Source organism: Podospora pseudoanserina, chromosome 6 (genome assembly GCF_035222485.1).
Source record: "Podospora pseudoanserina strain CBS 124.78 chromosome 6, whole genome shotgun sequence".
NCBI classification, from domain to species: Eukaryota; Fungi; Ascomycota; class Sordariomycetes; order Sordariales; family Podosporaceae; genus Podospora; species Podospora pseudoanserina.
Window position 1 is genome coordinate 1,069,273 of NC_085925.1, and position 17,995 is coordinate 1,087,267.

A 17,995-nucleotide genomic window follows, 5' to 3' on the forward strand; every position below is an offset into this window, starting at 1 on the left:
GGAGGGCACGGGGTTGAGGATGAGGGGGGGTTATGGGGATGGGGGTTGAGGAGGTTGTTAGGGAGGCCTTGGTGGTTATGAGGAGGTGGGCGAAGGGGGGGAGGGGGTGGAGTGGGTTGGTGAGGGGGTGGGGAGGTGGGTTGGGGAGGGGGGGAAGGAGGATGGGGGTGGTGGTGGGCGGGAGAGGGGTGGTGGTGGGAGGGAAAGGGAGAAAGATGAGGGGAGAGACAGACACGGTGGAAGAGATCCCCCGCCGAGAGAACATCGTGATCGGGATCGAGAACGGGGAGGCGGGAGGGATAGAGATCGGGATAGAGACCGAGATCGGGACCACCCTCCGCGTGAGAGAGAAAGGGATGGCCCACCAAGTCACCGTGACAGGGATATGTTGCGGGATCGAGACCGTGACAGAGGAGGAGGACGGAACTCGGATCGGGCGGGGAGATGAGGATGGGTTGTTTGTTTGACTTTTTTTGTTGTTGATCATTTTATCTTGTTAGCGGGATACCACACCACTTGTTTCCAGCGAGGGTTTTTCTTTTTGTTTTTTTTTTTGCTATGGGAATGGTATGGGATGGGGATGGGGGAGTTTAAAGGTTTTGTTTCAAGTGTAAAATGGGATTGTCAGACATAAATCAGGTATGCAGATATGGGGATGGAAAGCGGATTAACTCACAAAGAGAAAGGGGTTGTTGTTGTTGTTGTTGTATTTGAGGTGTGTGATACTGAGTGTTTATCTTGGAAAGAGAGAGGTTGTGGATGGATGAATGGATGGATTTGTTTAATATGGGTTGTTGTTGTTCTTTTGTTCCCCGGGGGGGTCATGTATGAGATTGTGATGTTGGAGGGGGGGCGATATATGGACTTGATACCAGCCATGTTTTTGAGGTACCTGTGAGGAGAGCTGGGGGTAAAATGGATGTAAATGATACCTGTTAGCTGTTGGAAATTTTGAAGATGAGTTGGCTGTGATCTGGACAGCAGGTGTGAAAATGGCCGTGATGTGATATCTACGGTGGTTAACAGGGTGCAGGACCCGTGGTTGATGGCCCATGGAGAGAGGTTATATCTATTTTGAGCACACTAGGTAAGGTAGGTACTTTTGTAAACGCAATCTTTGACTCATTCTATCATCAAGTTCTGAACATTTGACTTTGGGGGATTAAGTGTCTTTCAGTCACCATTTCTATCTCACGGGCACAAACAATAGCTCCCTCCCAGTCAGACCTTTTTGCTTTGCTGATTCATGCAGGGCATAGCAGGCGAACCATCTCCTCACACAGGTAACAAAACACCTGTTGGGTTTCGTCAAAGGAAGGGTGGTTAGTGATTATAATGCGAATATACCTGAGGCTGTAGGGGAGAAACAAAGTCGTTTGTGATGGCGATTCATACATCTCATTCGCTATGGATATCCATCATGTTCTTCGGTGATAAATCGTGGCTATATCTCCATTGTTTTGATGGTCTCGAAGTTGCAATATTAACAAGAGTCCATTTACGAATCACTTGATTATTACTGGTAGTGACAATCTCATAGTACTTTATCAAGTCTAATAAAAGTTGAGTAAATACCACTATTCTTCTCCATTCCACATCCTAATAACCCCTCCCGCCCTCGTCCCCGCCCCCTAAGCAGCCGCAAACTCCTTCCCTTCTCCCCGACAGCCCAGCAAAACCAAGCCCATCATGAAAAAGGTAATGTCTTCCCTTTTCTCACAGCCCACCTAACAGGTGGATAACAGGTGAGCCACATTTGAAAATCAAAGGAATTTTGATCTGATGATTTCAGATCCCCCAGAGTCTTCTTTTTGTTTTAAAGAGCATATCCCCCAGATCCCACTACACCGCCACCACACCACCCCTCAACACCCCAACCCATCGATACCAAACCCGCCCAAGTACCCAGTCCAATGCTCACGACCTAACAGCAATAAAAATACCACTTCATCATGAGGATGGCTGTCATCACGTGAAATCACCCAGCCTTCCCCGTCATAAGAAGCTGTCGTTGCTGAGATGTGGAAAGGTTAACAGTGAAGACACAGTAGAAGGGAGGTGTTATCAGGAAAGGGAAGAGAGTTTCACCACAGAGATCATGCAACACTTTCCCGTCATGGACATGTACAGTGCTGTGAGGTGAAGTGAGCTATAAAAATATATATAAAAAGGGAGGGAAAGGGAGGGGGAAGGCGATTTCTGGGGGTTGGAAGCTAAGGGGAGGGAGGTGTGTGTTAGACGTAAGACTACCTAAGTAGGTAAGTTGGTTCTCTTGCAAGATAGTGTTGCTGTTGAAACGGGTTGAAGATAATGGTACGTTTGGTTTGGTTTTGTCAATGAATGACGACGTTCAGGTTGGTTTGGTTTGGTTTGGTTTGGTTCAGTTTTGTAATGTCAAATGATGACACGTTTGTTGAGCTGCGCCAGTTGCAACAGTTGCAGGAGCTGCATGCTTTGTAGAATTTGTTTGGTGGTTGAAAAGTCAATGAGGTCAACGAGGGCAACGAGGTCAAAGTCTTCACCAGGCACGGCCATGCCGGTCTGGAGATGAAGAACACGATCGCTCAAGGGCGGTAGGGTCTGTCTGCAAGATGCGACGGTGAAGAGCATGGCTCTGGTGATGAGGATGCGGCAAGGTACATGCGGCAACACACGCATAGGTGAGAAGAACGGGCAGAGTGCATGAGGTGAGGATCGGAGCTGTCACGTGCGGTCCGTGGTCTAGTGAGTCCCGTTCACAAAGTTGGAGTGCGCTGGTACACATCTCTGGCAACACATCGGGATCATCAAACCTGAGAAGACACAAAAGATGATCCGTCCTCTGCGGTTGATGGTTTTATCCCCCAAGTTCATCGTGCCAAGCCCCCGGTATCGCGACGGCTGGTAATATTCCCCTAGAGCATCTGAAAGGACAAAGTCTTGGACTCCAGTGGCATGTGATGCCACGGCCTGCATCTAGTGCAGACCAAAGTTGATGTCTGATAGTCCATAGTCCGGCGGCAGCTGTCACACTCTCTGCCTGGTAGCGTGAGCCATTCTCTTACGATGTCGTGTATGACATTGGGTCAACGACGGTTCCCAGTCAAATGGCAAGTCCCCCAGAAGAGTAGCTCTGAGCAGGTCAATATGACTGAGATGAGTTTGCGTCATGGTAATACTTACGTGTGAATCACATCAGGCCTGATGTCCTCGTTCATCGAGGGTCAAAGTTTACTGAGGTCAGAGTTCATGGAGGTCAGAGTTCATTGAGGTCAGAGTTCATTGAGGTCAGAGTTCATTGAGGTCAGAGTTCATCCCAGAAAAGATGGGTCATGGTCGATTCAAGGGGATGTCCCGTATATATGTGTCGCCAATGATCGCGGTCATGAGCAGGCAGGACATGATCCAGGAGTTGGGTCGAGTTCACTGAACTGACTGACGAATGGCGATGGTAACTTTTGGAGTTCGCAAGTCTGCCGTCTTGGCTTTGGCTCGTTCCCCACGTATGAGAATTGTCTCAGAATTGGGAAGACGACTCATCATCATGCCGAGCTGTGACCTGTCACAATAGAAGAACTCGTCTGGCAATAAAGCCATGGGAGGCTTTCAGAAACGCCACCCTATGGAGGAGTGGCTGCTCATGTTCACCAACTGTTATACCACTTTTGACTTGGAATTATCCGAGAATAATACACATAACTGTGTTGAACTGAGAAACAAACTCTGCCCCATCCAGAATCACAGCTCGTCATCACCAGAATCCGTCTCACTCCCCGGTGGAGGAGTGGCTTCCTTTTTCGTCGTGTTCCTCAAATGATGCCTCGTAGGCAGCGCCCCGTCCTTCTTTGGTGCAGGCTTCCTTGGTTGAGCTCGTGGTGGCGGAATAGGCTCGTCATCGTCAGGCTCGCTACCCGTGGCGTCATCATCGGTGGTCTGGCGATCCTCACCCTCGGCGCTGACCTTGGCTGGCTCTGGCGTATCGATATCCATCCTGTCAGCATCACTAACCGGCCCAGCAAAGCCATCATCCGAGTCAGACGACCCTCCACCCGAAGCATCCTCCAAAGCCTTCCTCTTGGCTCGTCGTGATGGCGCTGGGTTTCTGTCTGCTTGGCTGCTGGCAACTTGCGCCACACGAGCCGAGATAGCATGGCCAGAAGATCCTGGCCGCGCCGCAGCCAACAACCGCTGCTGCTCCCGAATCTTGACTTTCTTCTCGTTGAGGATATCGCAGAATTTCTCCAGGATTTCCGACTCCCTATCCTTCTTTGCCTGTGTGAGTTCGTCCAGCTGATTTCTGAGCTCCGTGATCCTAGCTTCCAAGTCGGTTACTTTCGTCGTTTCGGTAGCCACAGTTTCTTGGAACCTTTCCCGCTCCAACGCAACAGCTCCGCACCAATCAAAGAGCTGGACCTCTTCATCCTCCTTGTACTTGAGGGCCAGAGTTCCGAGACGTTGGTTGATGCCTTGTACTCGTCTCCTGACAGTAATAGTGAGCGACACTTCCGACTTGACCTCAGCACCAGCTTCGATGCCCTCGACCGGGTCCCCTCTGAGAAGAAAAGATTTCAAGATTGCTTCCCACTCTTCGGGTGAGCATGGGCTGTTGCTGACCCTGTATTCGCCAATACGGTCGTGCCTCACTGGTGTGATATTAGCACGACATGGCTCGGGGTTTTCCTGTGCTACAATTAAACGTACGCTTGATTATGAATGGGGCGTATCCGTCAGTGGCCACAAACTTGACGTTGAGCGGCTTGGATCCGGAAGGAGTGACTTGACCGAGCACGTAAGCCCCCTCCTGGTCGGTCCTGGGGATTCGTATGATGTGAGGGGTTGCCATATTGCGTGTACGAGGGCGGGATGGGTGTTTGGAATAGAACTGGATTGCAGTTCCTGCTGGAGGAGTGACGCCGATTGCTGGACGATTTGGGTGCCGCAGCGGCTGAAACGAGCCGTGAGATTTCAGGAGGAGCAAAATAAGGGTCCGAAGGTATAACAGTTGATTGTTTTGAGCCAACGGTGCCGTGAGGAAAGCAGAACCTTGATGCTTTGAGAGACGGCCCGGAGCCAGCTCGCCGGTCTGGGTGCGGGGAAGGCGGGAAGCTCGCGGGCAATGCTATTTTTCGGTTGATGAGTCAAGAAGCCGAGACTTTTGGGAGGGTATACGGAATGGGATCAGATGCAAGGGGGTGTGGTGATTGTAATGGTATAGGGGATGGAGTTTGATTATAAGAGGGAAAAGCAGGTCCAGGCAGCGAGGGCGACTCCAGGGATTCAGGTCCTAGGAATTTAGGCAACACAGCTTAAACTCAGAGCAAATAGCTGTAAGGTAGCTATAGCAGCACACAACAAAGACTTCCGTAACGCTTGGTTTGGGATCGAAAAATGAAGGCATCAAATAGTTGCCCAATACAGCAAAAGGCTGGTGTGCTGATCTCAGAATGCGATGCAACAAGCGATGCAAAAAGGCAGGACGACAGTGGTTTTTGATGCCAATACCGATGAGGTCAGAGGTTGGCTCACCTTGCACCATGTGGCACACTTGCTATGGTCCCACGAAGACGACGAGGAGGAGAGATGGAGGAGAGATGAACTCTTGTATTTTGGTGACTTGTGTTAATAAGATTGCCATCTGATCATATTACTTTCTTTTCTTGTTGTGCCCGTCAGTGCGCTCCAATGTCAACCCGATGACAGAAGTGTTGAGTGTGTGGCAGCTGTTGCTATTGGAGGGCGGGGGGTTCGTGTTTTTGCGCGTCATGGACGCGACTCGCATGCTTTGCAGACGGCAGCAGACCGAACAGGCACTGCATGAGACATTTAGGGGAGGAGTGGCTAGATATTCCTGGAGTGCCACGGAGTGTAGAGAGATATATCAGTTGATTAAGATATGAAGCCAGCAAGGGTGGAATGTTTGGCTGGGAGTGGATTCACAAAGAAGACGATGTTGTGCATGTTTAGAGGGGGTTGAGGTGCTAAAACCGGCCCCTGCGGGTTATTTGGTGGCCGGTGGAGTCTTGGGACAAGCGGGGGGGAGCATGGGCCTCCACCCACTCTGTGTCTCATTGCATCTCGCCTCCCACCCACCTTTTGATTCACCACCAAAAGCACCCGCCCGCACTGCCTCTGTGTGCGTCGTGTGCGCTCTCCCCTCTCTCTCTCTCTTTTGCCAGCCACACCTTTCCACACATACCAAGGCACCACATCCCGCCTCTTCGTTTTCAACCACTTCCCACCACAACGTCACCTCAGAGAGCCCACACGAGCAGCAGAAATTCCTGCATTCTTGCAATTACGAAATAGCCCTCCCCCGCAGCATAACCCCTGTATCGCGCTCTCTTTTGTCTCTTTTGCCTCTTTTGCTTCGTATACCAACAACAAACCTACACCACTCCTTACCGACCCGGAATCACTCCTCCCGACTTTTACACCTGCACACCTTATGCGACCGTTAGCTGTTCTTATTGCTCCCTGAGAAAGGAAAACAATTGCCTGCCCGGGTGGCCGATGCCAACGTGTTGACGACTATGAATCCTCATTACTGACTCGATCGCCCATCGTCGCTACACAACAGTAGCCGTCGCGATCGCACACGATTGCATCTGAACTGCAAATAACCAGTGTTCCAACATCATCAGCCATGGAAACCTTACGTCTAAGAGCTCGTCTGCCGGTCGAGGACGAGATTGAGAATTGGGACGATGAAGACTTTGTGATTGATGGTGACGATCTCACCTTTCAGAGCCAGTCCAACTCGGCCAACCTTCCCACCAACCGTCGCGATTCGCAATCATCCTTCCGATCCGAGTTCGAGTCCATCCATGGAGAGGAGGAAAAGCAGGTCCACCTGCCCGGCGACGATGAGAAGTCCACCCTGGATGCCATCGCAGCTGCCGAAAAGGCCGGCGTTCCGATCCCCAAAAATGTACCACCATCCGCCCTTATGGGGGGCACCATCAAGCGTCTTGGGGGGAGAAAATTGAAAAAGGTAATCCAGGAGGATTGGGTCGACGATCTCGAATTTCCCGACATGGGCCAGTCGCTCCAGTTCAAACCCCGCGATGGCTCCCAGTTCCCCGAAGTCCTGCGCCAAGTTAGTAATTCAACAACAAACAGCCCTCTGAAGCCATCCAGGAAGTCGCTCACCATTGCTCAGGAGGATCGCAAGGAGAACAGTTCGTCCTCCATCAGCAACAGCTACATCGACCTGGAGCGGTTCCGCGACAACGAGGACGACGATGACTTTTTCGGAGATGGCATGGAGACAATCAAAGTGTCTAAGAGGCGCCAGACTCCCAAGCCTATCTCTTTGATCACCCCGCCGACCCCGAAAAAGTCCAACATTGACAAACCCGCCGATGGAGAGGATGATTTCGAAAAGGACTTTGAACTTCCATCGGATGGAAAACTTCAGCTGTCGACAAGGAGGGACGTGCCAAAGACGCCCACTTTCAACACCATGATGGATGACTTTGAGTGGGCCGAAGGCAGTCTCGGGACAAGATTCGGTGGCACTCGTCGCGATCTCATGTCGTGCCGTAGCTCCTCCGTCTCGGCCATGAGTCCCAGCATAGCAAGCTCGATCATTACCGAGAGCGAGGATGAGTTGTTTGAGGGCATTATCCTGCCTCATGGACCGCTGGATTTGGGAGAGAGGCTCCGACGTCGTCGTCAGAGCAGTCGCTCCCCTGTGCGCAACATTGCTCCCGTCCCGCCGATCAAGGAGGAAAAGGAAGAGGAGAAGGAGGATTTCCTTGCTGGCCTCGTTCTTGGCGATGGCGATGTCTTTGACTCACGTAAATTAACTCTTCATCGCAATATTCAGGTGAAGGAGACGAGGCCTATCAGTCCGGCCCGTCCCAAGGCCTCTGTCGCCCTCAAATTCACCAACAAGCCTGTCACCACCTCTCGCCTGCCTCGTCCCATGGGTCCGGCAGTGAACCACGAGAGGTCCAACACTCAATCATCCCTGTCCTCGTTGGAGCCTGTCTCTGAGAGCGGTGGGCCGATCGCTCGCACCACTCACAGCAGACGATCATTGTCTCGCCTGGGAGGTGGTCTTGGCCATTCGGCGCAGTCTTCAGTCGCCAGCGTGACTAGCATGGGCAGCCTCAGTAGTATCGCGACCCCCCCTACTCCGTCTTCAGCACAGACTGTCACCCCCGCCCCGTCCACCCCATCTCGGAGGAGAGAACTTGGTCAAAAGACCTCGATGGCTCTCAGACAGGCCGGGCCAACGACCACAAGTGCTCAGCTGCTCCGATCTAAGAGGTCGTTGCCTGCGTTGCGAAATCTACCATCTCCTGCTAGAGGCTCGGCGACGGTCCGGGGGTACGAGCGCCCCCCATCCCGGACGGACTACTCGGCACGAGGCCCTCCCACTCTCCGGCCAAAGACGCCGGTGGAGCATTTGCGGTCCTCTGAGAGTTCGGCGGCCCAAGCCCGCAAGGCGCCCGTGCCTTTTCTCCCGGCCGGGGCGTCACTCTCGCAATCGCACAACATCAACGCCAAGTCGTCGCGGGTGTTCCGGCGACACGATTCCGAAACCAGTATTGAGTACCGGCCAGGCTCTAGAACGGTTTCTCGCTCTACAATACGCTCGCCTAGTCCGCGCAGGTATCGCCCGTCTGAGAAGGCCACGGCCGATGGGGCCTGGAGCAAACTGAGCATGCCGCGCCGAGTGAAGAACTTTGGTGACGGGCACGAACTGGATGCCTTTGACGATCTGCCGACATCGACTCAGGCGGAGGCCAAGTTCCTCAAGCAACCCGTTAGCGGCGGGGCCAAGACGCACATGCGGAGCAAGACTCTTCAAAACATCCTTCCCGATCGGGCCATCACGACCCCGTCGCCCATTGCACCGTTTGTTGCCCCCCGGGTCGATAGCGTGCCCAGCTTTGCCCGCGATACCACCGCGAGCCGAATTGCCCGGGAAACCAGTCTCGCTCAACGCAACCCCTCCGGCCCGCTGGCCCCACTAACGGCTCAGCGGGTCGCCCAGCTATCGTCTGCCAGGGGTACGCTCAATATTTCCCAGCCACCGACTCTAGCGGCCAAGGGTACACGCAAAATGCGGAGATCCCCACAGGCGAAGCCCCATTTGATATCCAATCTGAACCCCCCGAGAGAGGCAAAGAGTGAGTTTTTTTTTTATTTTTATTTTTTTTTAGTTTTTTTTTCCCACCGCGTTTTTTTTTTTTCATGCAGAACTCTAACAATGCCCGCAGCGGTTGGTGGAATGTTTTATAACCCCGAGACCTTCAAGTGGGAGGGCAACGACAATGTGCTGCACGCCTTCGAGGCCCCGGCTTCCACCACCCCCTCTACGACCTCGGTGCCAAGATATGTCATGAGAGAGAGGGAAAACGCGACACCGCGTCCGGCTCTCATCACCAACATCGGCGCCACCAAGGGCGTTCAGGTTGTGGGCGGCATGGTTTTCGATCCTCAAGCCATGTGCTGGCTCAAGCTTGGGCCACAGTCCAACAGCAAGAGCAAGCAGCAGGCTCAGCAACCTGACGCCCTGGATGGATTCAACGCCCTGGATGACGAAGACGATGTCTTCAAGGACATTCCCGATCTTGAGGAGCGTACCATGGCCTCTAGCGACGGTGGCAACGGGCGCGCCAGCGAGATCAAGGACGACTGGCTCGTGGGCGAGGAGTTTGACGTCGGCCCCGAATTTGTTCGTCGGCAGCGGGAAGAGGAGGACCGCTGGAGAAAGAAGTGCTCCTCCTGGATCAGCGACCAGGTGGACCGCGGCGATGCCTGGAAGTGGGCGATTCGCGACATTGTCAAGCAGAGCCTTGCCGACTAGGCTTTTTTGATACCCGACGATTTTCCATTTTTCTCATGGTTACTTGCATGTTAGCAAGCGTGGCCAGCAGGTGTTTGAGGTTTTCTTTTCTGGGTTGCATTACCTCGGGAACAAACATGACCATGACTCATGACTTTTATCAACAAACAAACTGGGCAAAGGCAAAGGCGCATTTGTTTTTTTTTTTCTTTATTTTTCGGCATTACCTGGTCGGACATACAAAAATTCAACACTACACTACACACAACACACAGACACACACACACACACACACACACACACACACACACACACACACACACACACACACACACACACACACACACACCAACAATGATATATAAGGGCTATGGGAGCATGCTATTTGTCTGTTTGAGACAATGATTGGACTTGGTGGTGATGGCTGTTAATGGCAAATGGAAGAGATGAGCGAGGAGTGTTGGAGGGAGAGGATTGTAAGGGCTGGATTTGTACACGATTGAAACTGATGGATGAATATGGGTGGGTGGGCACTGGGTGTGGGATTTTTTCTTTTTCGGGCGTTTTGGTAACGACCTTGATGACGGTGATGATGAATAGATGATACGGATAGACGAGTTATGACCATTTGTAGAGGCCGGGCTTAGTAGCTCTGGCTTGCTGGCTTAATAATATGTACGAGTTTTGTCAGATGATGTCGAAGGCATGGAGATCCCAGCCTGTCAAAGGAGCTCAGCTTAGCTTAGCTATAGGTATCACTCACACTTGAGAAATTAGCTTCGAGCTTCTTGACTCTGTGATCACCTGCCAGTCAAGGGTTTTTATTCAGTGGATTTGTGACGTGAATCCAACCTCTGCCGTGTCATTGAAGCTCAAAGTGTCACCTGCCAGCTGATAAGATAAGCCCATCCCGACCCCACCTTTTGCCCCCACCACTGACTGGCGCCGTTGACGTCGGGCTGTAGGTAGCGGATAGGTTCGCAATCATTCCATGCAGCACCACCACCACCACCACCACCACCATCATCATCACCAACCTCACCTACTCACTACTCACTATTCCTCAACAAAAACAAAACTGGATCCCTATCTCACCCACCACCTCCTGTCTTCTTTTTCCTCTAGACAAGAAGAAGCAACACCAGCCGCGAACATGACCGAGCTAGCCTTCGCCCAATCCTTTTTGTCAATGCTGGGGGGTATCCAGTCCAAGATAACCCACGACCACGTTGAGGATCCGCGTCGATATACAATCACCACTCCTGTATGTCTTTTCCTTTCCCTACATTTTTTTTTTTGAATTAACTTGCTAATAAAGTAGTACACCCTCCCTCACCACCCCACCCTGCCCAAGAAATTCACCCGCCGTACTTGCGCCACGAAGGCGCCCCCCGAATCTATCACCGTAACCGCCGTTTCCCCTCGCAATCCACCCCTATCCATTACCCTCCCCTCCCCCCTTCCAGTCAGCACGACCTCAGTCCTGGATATCAAAAACGCGATCTCCCTCCAAACGGGTGTCCCAGTCCAAAAGATAAAGTTGCTGCACCAGAAGAAACCTGCTCAGGACTCCAAAACGTTGAGGGATGTCCTAGCGGGGGAGGGGAAAGAACAACTGGAGCTGGGGTTGATGATCATTGGGGGCGCGGCGTCGGTGCCGGAACAGAAGCCGCCAAAACAGGAGGACGAAATGGAGGTGGACAGTAAGGAAGCGGAACCGCAACAACAACAACAACAACAACAACAACAACCTGTTGCGGCGCCCGGACAGCAAAGTGGACGGGAGGTGTTGGATACCGAAGAGTTTTGGGCTGATTTGAAGGGGTTTTTGGAGCAGAGGGTTAGGGATGAGGGTGTGGCCAAAGAGGCGGTGGAGAGGTTTAGATTGGCTTGGAGGTCGTGAGGGGGAGGGGTGTTGAAGTGGTGGTATGAACACGGTAGCTACTATGGTCATTAATTAGTTGAGGTTGCAAAGGCCGCTCACCCAGCAAAGTCATCCTGTCACATTTAAAACAGTTAGAAACTTTGGCGTGTTGGGTGTGGTGATTCTGGGGCGAGGAACTCCAAAGATAGTTGACACACACACACACACACACACACATACGTCCGCCTCTTGAACGTGTAGATTATCCTTTGCGAGGACCTATCGAGATGTAACTATCTGTGATTTTGATAATGACGCGCCCGGTGAATGCATCTCCTCATCGACTATCACTATCCCCAACTTTGGACTTGAAAAGGGGGATTGACTAGACAGAAACAAGGACAACCCTTCAGTATTCTTCATCAAGAATAATACTCGGCATAAACCACGACGAAAACAACGAAAAAAACAAGCAACAAACTCGCAATATCAGTTCAGACAACTACAGCATGCTCCTCCTCTACCCTAACCACCACCACCATCACCACCACCACCATCACCACCACCACCATCCTTCCCGCTTACTCGCGTATAACAACATAACCATTTCTCTGATATGACCATGTTTATCCCCTCTCCTTTGTCACAACAACTCGACCGCCGCGCCGCCAAAAAAATTTAAGCAGCAGTCCCCTTGCTCACCGTCTTGACGAGCGAATCGTACTCGATGTCGTCGGCGTCGTTGGCCTGGACCTCGGTGGCGATGCCGGGGAGGGCGCGCTTGAGGGCCTCCTTGGAGGAGGCGTAGACCATCTTGGCCTGTTTGTGTCGAGCATGTTAGTATGAGTTTACTGTGTTGGGGGGTAAGAAGAGAAGGAAAACATACCATGATACCGGCATCATCAGGGGACCAAGCGATGAAGGTGATCTTGTTCCTGTTTTTTTCCAAATCAATCAACACAATATTCCGGAGTAGTAAAAGTAAGGGGGGGAAACAAACCGGACACCCTCCCCAGAAGCGAGATTATACTCAAAGTCGTAGACAGCGTAGCGGGGACCCTTGCCTACGGCGCCCTGTTTTTTGTGTCAGTCAGCTGGGATCATAGCTCGGAGAGAGACAAGGTAGGGATAGCTGTTGAGACACCAAAAAAAAAGAGACATACGGTCTTGCTCTTCGTCTTGGCGTTGATGAGCTTCTCGCGAAAGTCGTCGTACTCGGGGCCGCTCTCCGAGGTGCTGTCGACGACAATCTCCTTGTTGTCGTCCGAGAGCTTGAAGATGACGTACTTGTACTTCTTGTTGAGCTTGAGGTCGTTGTAGGCGGTTATGCACTCCTCGTTGACGGTGGCGCTGTTTGATGCATGTGTGTGGTTAGCCATCTGGGTTGGTGGTGGAAGACTCAGAGGGGGGAGTATGTTGGGCTGTGATGACGGTCGATTCGGCGGTGGTGGGCCTCGCTCGCAGAAGGGTAGTTGGACATCATAGAACAGAAGGTGGTACTACTAACCCGGATTGAGACTGCGAGAGAGAAAGAATCATGTCAGCTATCATGTCGTCGTCGGCTATCGTGCACACCACCTCCTCGAAAGCTGTTCGTTCCCTCGGCGCGCATCATCTCCCATCCAACAACAAGCGGGGATCATGCGCGCAAGCAAAACCAAACAAGCACCCAATCCCATCACTCCCCCCCCCTTCCCAATCCCCTCACCCTCCCTCCCCTTTAAATCCAAAACTCACCATGATTGCGGTTTTCTTGTGGTTGTTGTCTAAACTCCTAAAAAAAAAAAGGAACTCGATCGGTAATGCGCAAGCAGTAAATCGCGTGGCTCGGTGGGTGGGTGCGTGGTGTGGTGTGTCCTCAAAGAAAAAAACCGTTGATATTCGGCAGCTGTTACAAGTAAGAGGAGAACAAAAAAGTTAGCAAGTGGTCGGTAGTGAGTGGTAGTGGCTTGTTGCGGCGGTGGCAGCGGGCAGCAGTGAATAGCGGGGGAGGAGGAAGAGGAAGAGGAACATAGGTAGGCAACAACAGAACAGCAACGCATACACACACGTAATCAGATAGGTATCCGACTGAACAGAATAGAACAGGCAGCAAAAACACTCTCTTCTTCTCTCTCTTCAGAAACAACAAAAAAGTTGGTTAGGTAGAGAGAGAGTGTAGATGACAATAAAGGAGAAGCAAGAGAAAGAAGTGGGCCTGATTTGCGCCTGGTGAGGGAAGGTGAGAGAGGGGTTTAATATTACAGCCCACTTGCATGGACCTCCATCATCTCGCCCAATTCATCAACACCAGCTGCCCCTCCGACCACTGATTGCACTGAGCAGACAGACAGACAGACAGACAGACGGCTGTTGGAGAAGCTGGAGATGTTACAGAAGGAGATGTTGAGAAACAAACTTACAGAGCGGTTCAACAGGAAGGTCCTTGTTGTGTAGGAGTAAAGGAGACACGCGGTCAGTGGAGGTCGAAGCGATAATGAAACGGATGGAGGGGAAGATGGAGAGGGGCAGCAAGGTAACTCGCAGCCTGAAAAACAACAAGATGGCAGGGTCAGGTTGGTGGGGTTGCTATTGGCGGTGACGAAGGAACGACCACTCACAGGGGCTTACGTGATTGGGGTGGGATGGCTGAGCACCCCGCCTCGTCCCACCTCACCTCTCACCACTCACATCTCACTTTCAGTCATACTCTCACTCTCACTCTCATACTGAAAGTGAGCACACTCGCTGCACAGTTAACTCTTTGAAATATCATTACATCGTGGTCTGTTACCTCTACTCTAACCCAGTGTGATCGTAATATACAATGCCACCATGGTGCCGTAAGGGAATATGCAGCTATCAAGACAGAGAGAGAAAGTAGAGAGGAGATTACATGGCACACACTGTACGATCCGATAACACCCAAACCCTTTTTAGAAATCCCCCAAAACCGAGCCGCCCAAAATCATAAAACCATTGCTTTTGCTTTTGCTTTTGCTGTTGTGATCTTACATCATGCCGCCCATGCCGCCCATGCCGCCCATACCACCGCCCATGGGAGGAGGCGTCTTGTCCTCGGCCTCGACAATCGCCACCTCGGTGGTGCCAAGCAGAGAGGCAACACCAGAGGCATCAATAAGACCAGTGCGGACAACCTTGAGGGGATCAAGGATACCAGCAGAGATCATGTCAACGTACTCGCCCTTGGCGCTGTTGAAGCCCTTGTTGAAGTCATTGACATACTCGTCCTGGAGCTTGCCGATGATGACAGAGCCCTCAAGACCGGCGTTCTCAACAATGGTTCTGGCAGGGCGGGTAATGGCGTTTCTGACGATGCTCACACCAAGCTGCTGGTCAAAGTTGGCGGGCTTGAGGTCCTTGAGAGCGTTGATGGAGGCCTTGATGAGGGCAGTACCACCGCCCGGGAGGATGCCCTCCTCAACGGCAGCGCGGGTGGCGTTGAGCGCATCCACGAAGCGGTCCTTCTTCTCGCCAACCTCTACCTCGGAGGAGCCACCGACCTTGATGACGGCAACACCGCCAGAGAGCTTGGCGAGGCGCTCCTGGAGCTTCTCCTTCTCGTACTCGGAGGTGGTGGGGTCGGCCATGACACCACGGATCTGCTCGCAGCGCTGAGCAATCGAGTCCTTGCTGCCGTCACCGTTGAGGAGGATGGTGTCCTCCTTCGTGATGGTGATGGAGCCGGTAGAGCCGAGCATGTCAGGGGTGAGCTTGTCAAGCTTGACATCGAGCTCGGTGCTGAAGACGGTGGCGTTGGTGAGGACAGCAAGATCGCCGAGGATGGACTTGCGGTTGTCACCGAAGCCGGGGGCCTTGACGGCGGCAACCTCGAGCTGGCCACGGAGCTTGTTGAGAATGCAGACGGCAAGAGCCTCGCCCTCAAAGTCCTCGGCGATGATGACGAGAGGACGGCGGAGCTTGTTGGAGATCTCGAGAGCGGGGATGATGTCCATGGCGGAGGAGATCTTTTGCTCAGAGAGGAGGATCAGGGGCTTCTCGAACTCGACCTTCTGGGCCTTGGCGTCGGTGATGAAGTAGGGGGAAACGAAGCCGCGGTCGAAGCGCATGCCCTCGGTGACCTCGAGCTCATCGAGGAGAGTCTTGCCCTCCTTGACAGTGATGACACCCTCCTTGCCGACCTTCTCCATGGCGTTGGCAATCAGCTTGCCAATGTGCTCGTCGCCATTGGCCGAGATGGTGGCGACCTGGGCAATCTCCTCAGAGGTGGTGATGTCGCGGCTGTGCTTCTGGAGGTACTCGACGACGTTGTCGACGGCAGCCTGGATACCGCGGCGGAGATCCATGGGGTTGCAGCCGGCAGCGACATTCTTGACCGTCTCGGCGAAGATGGCGCGGGCGAGGACGGTGGCAGTGGTGGTACCGTCACCGGCGACCTCGTTGGTCTTGGAGGCGACCTCGGCGAGGAGCTTGGCACCGAGGTTCTCGAACTTGTCCTTGAGGGAGATGGCGCGGGCGACCGTTACACCGTCTTTGTGCGTCTGTCAGTTACTGTCGAGATATTTTTCTCGTAGAGCGAGGACAAACTCACCCTTGGTGATCTTGGGGGAGCCGAAGCTGGACTCGATGAGGACATTGCGACCCTTGGGACCGAGGGTGGTAGCAACGGCCTTTGCGAGGGTCTCGACACCCTGAAGGAGAGCGGCGCGGCCCTCAACACCGAACTTGAGCTCCTTGTGAGCGAAGCGGAGCTGCTGTGTGGAACGGACGCGGGCGGCCTTGAGCGGGGAAGAGACCGACGCTCTCGTGAGTGCGCGCTGCATGGTGGCGGTATGTGTGTGCCGGTTTCAAGCAACAAACTAAAAGGGAGGCTCGGTTTGGGTCTGGGTATCACGATCAATGTCGGCTTCGGAAAGGGGTCGTCAGGGTGGGAGGATGGGGGGATACTCTGTATAAAATATGTCAGCGCTCGGCAACCATGTCGAAAAAAAATTCCCAAGGTTCGTCAATGGATTGGCCCGAGCTCCCTGTTCACTAGGCAGGATCGGGCATAGCGCTGTACTTGATCACTGGTTGGAGGTGTTTCTGGAACCATCGAAGATCCACAAAACCGATTCGCTGAGTTCATGCAGCGCTGGTTTTTGTCCTCATTTTTGGTTGTTCCTCTCTGTTTACCTGGTGAGATTCTGCGAAGGTATTCAGACACAAAGCTCACCCACTTTCGCCTCTTCAGCACCACCTCTCGAGCCCTCATCTCGCCCTAATTTGTCATCACCACTCTCCAGAGACGCATTGCGGGATTGTTGCATCACCCACCCCCCTCCCACGAGTAGCCGGGTTCTCCAATCTTGGCATGCGGTAAGTGGGGTCGAGAGCTCCAGCTTTCCGCTGGCAGCCGAACCAGCCCCTTTTCCCCGACCAAAGTAAACAAACCAACCGACGATAGCAGTCTGGATGGTGGATGGGACATATCACAAGTATGTCGATGGTTTGAGGTCGTGATGGTGTTCATATTACGGTCATGAAACATGTTTTGCTTTCCATCCGCATATCTTCTGCTGCTTCCCTCGCTCTCTTCCGCTCATCCGATATCTTGAACTCTGAAACATACAAAGAGCAATGCCCTCCCATGAACCGTCACCCACTCTCCATCTTCGCATCTCCAACATGTCGTAAAGTATCATCTCTCTTCCGCAGCCGACCTCGCTTGTTCTGTTACCCATGACCTAGCCTATCATGACAAAGTAAGCCTAAACCCCCACCCAGCAAGAAGAGCTGCTTCCAGCCGTTGGTCTAGATTGGCAGTAAAAATAGTCGTCGACAAGCCACACACGTCCCTTATTGGCCTTCCTCCCGTTCCACACAGACAAAGGTGCATCACCTCTCTGCTCTTCACAAACGGCAGTTCTCATGCGGGACCGAGGCGGCAGGCTGGGTACGGTCCTCGACGGCGGAATGTCGAGGGTTGGAATGGCCGAATGTGACTGGCCGTGCAGTAGGTAGGTGGACCGGTGGTGGCGACCGGTAGAGTGGTTGGTGGTAGGTAAGGTGCGGTGGAAGAGTCAAATTGAGAGAGAAGGAGAAAACCAGAAAAAAGAAAATGTTGGCACAAAAGCCAGGTTGTTGTTGTTGTTGTTGTTGTTGTTGTTGTTGTTGTTGTTGTTGTTGTTGTTGTTGTTGTTGTTGTTGTTGTTGGCGTCGAGTATACATAGAGCGAGTCCTTCGACATGATAGAATTTCCACGGCGTCTTTCCATTGCTGAAAGTTTGACTTCTCCCCCTTGAGCTGTGGGAGAGCACTGAGATCGAATCTCTTGTTGATCGTAAATTCATTGCTGATATCGAGGCCTGGTATAGGCTGGTGGGCATGGTTCCCGATGGTGGGGAAGAAGC

At 52.7% G+C, this 17,995-nt stretch overlaps 6 protein-coding genes across 6 annotated transcripts; 3 read left to right on the top strand and 3 right to left on the bottom strand.

Annotated features, from left to right (window-relative positions):
* Positions 1-32: 32 nt before the first annotated feature.
* Positions 33-467, top strand: QC764_0090750 (uncharacterized protein; the record flags this gene model as incomplete). The annotated part of the gene is made up of 1 exon (XM_062940912.1): positions 33-467. The coding sequence occupies one exon, from the start codon at positions 33-35 to the stop codon at positions 465-467; it is 435 nt and encodes a 144-aa protein (XP_062797297.1).
* A 3,117-nt stretch (positions 468-3,584) lies between these two features.
* On the bottom strand, positions 3,585-7,963 carry QC764_605710 (uncharacterized protein). The gene is made up of 2 exons (XM_062949075.1): positions 4,681-7,963; positions 3,585-4,622 (listed from the first exon to the last, which is right to left on the bottom strand). The coding sequence occupies exons 1-2, from the start codon at positions 4,820-4,822 to the stop codon at positions 3,718-3,720; spliced, it is 1,047 nt and encodes a 348-aa protein (XP_062797298.1). The 5' UTR covers positions 4,823-7,963; the 3' UTR covers positions 3,585-3,717.
* Positions 6,085-9,799, top strand: QC764_605720 (uncharacterized protein; the record flags this gene model as incomplete). The annotated part of the gene is made up of 2 exons (XM_062949076.1): positions 6,085-9,119; positions 9,210-9,799. The coding sequence occupies exons 1-2, from the start codon at positions 6,623-6,625 to the stop codon at positions 9,797-9,799; spliced, it is 3,087 nt and encodes a 1,028-aa protein (XP_062797299.1). The 5' UTR covers positions 6,085-6,622.
* Positions 9,800-10,769: 970 nt separating this feature from the next.
* Positions 10,770-11,958, top strand: QC764_605730 (uncharacterized protein; the record flags this gene model as incomplete). Its single annotated transcript, XM_062949077.1, has 2 exons — positions 10,770-11,042; positions 11,100-11,958. 2 exons carry the CDS (start codon positions 10,770-10,772, stop codon positions 11,679-11,681), a joined length of 855 nt encoding a protein of 284 aa, XP_062797300.1. The 3' UTR covers positions 11,682-11,958.
* Positions 11,959-12,119: 161 nt separating this feature from the next.
* COF1 (cofilin) lies at positions 12,120-13,945 on the bottom strand. The gene is given in 6 exon segments (XM_062949078.1): positions 12,120-12,175; positions 12,188-12,461; positions 12,529-12,577; positions 12,643-12,716; positions 12,806-13,530; positions 13,687-13,945. The coding sequence occupies 4 exon segments, from the start codon at positions 13,019-13,021 to the stop codon at positions 12,321-12,323; spliced, it is 480 nt and encodes a 159-aa protein (XP_062797301.1). The 5' UTR covers positions 13,022-13,530; positions 13,687-13,945; the 3' UTR covers positions 12,120-12,175; positions 12,188-12,320.
* A 375-nt stretch (positions 13,946-14,320) lies between these two features.
* HSP60 (chaperonin) lies at positions 14,321-16,767 on the bottom strand. The gene is made up of 2 exons (XM_062949079.1): positions 16,195-16,767; positions 14,321-16,134 (listed from the first exon to the last, which is right to left on the bottom strand). The coding sequence occupies exons 1-2, from the start codon at positions 16,424-16,426 to the stop codon at positions 14,633-14,635; spliced, it is 1,734 nt and encodes a 577-aa protein (XP_062797302.1). The 5' UTR covers positions 16,427-16,767; the 3' UTR covers positions 14,321-14,632.
* Positions 16,768-17,995: the final 1,228 nt, after the last annotated feature.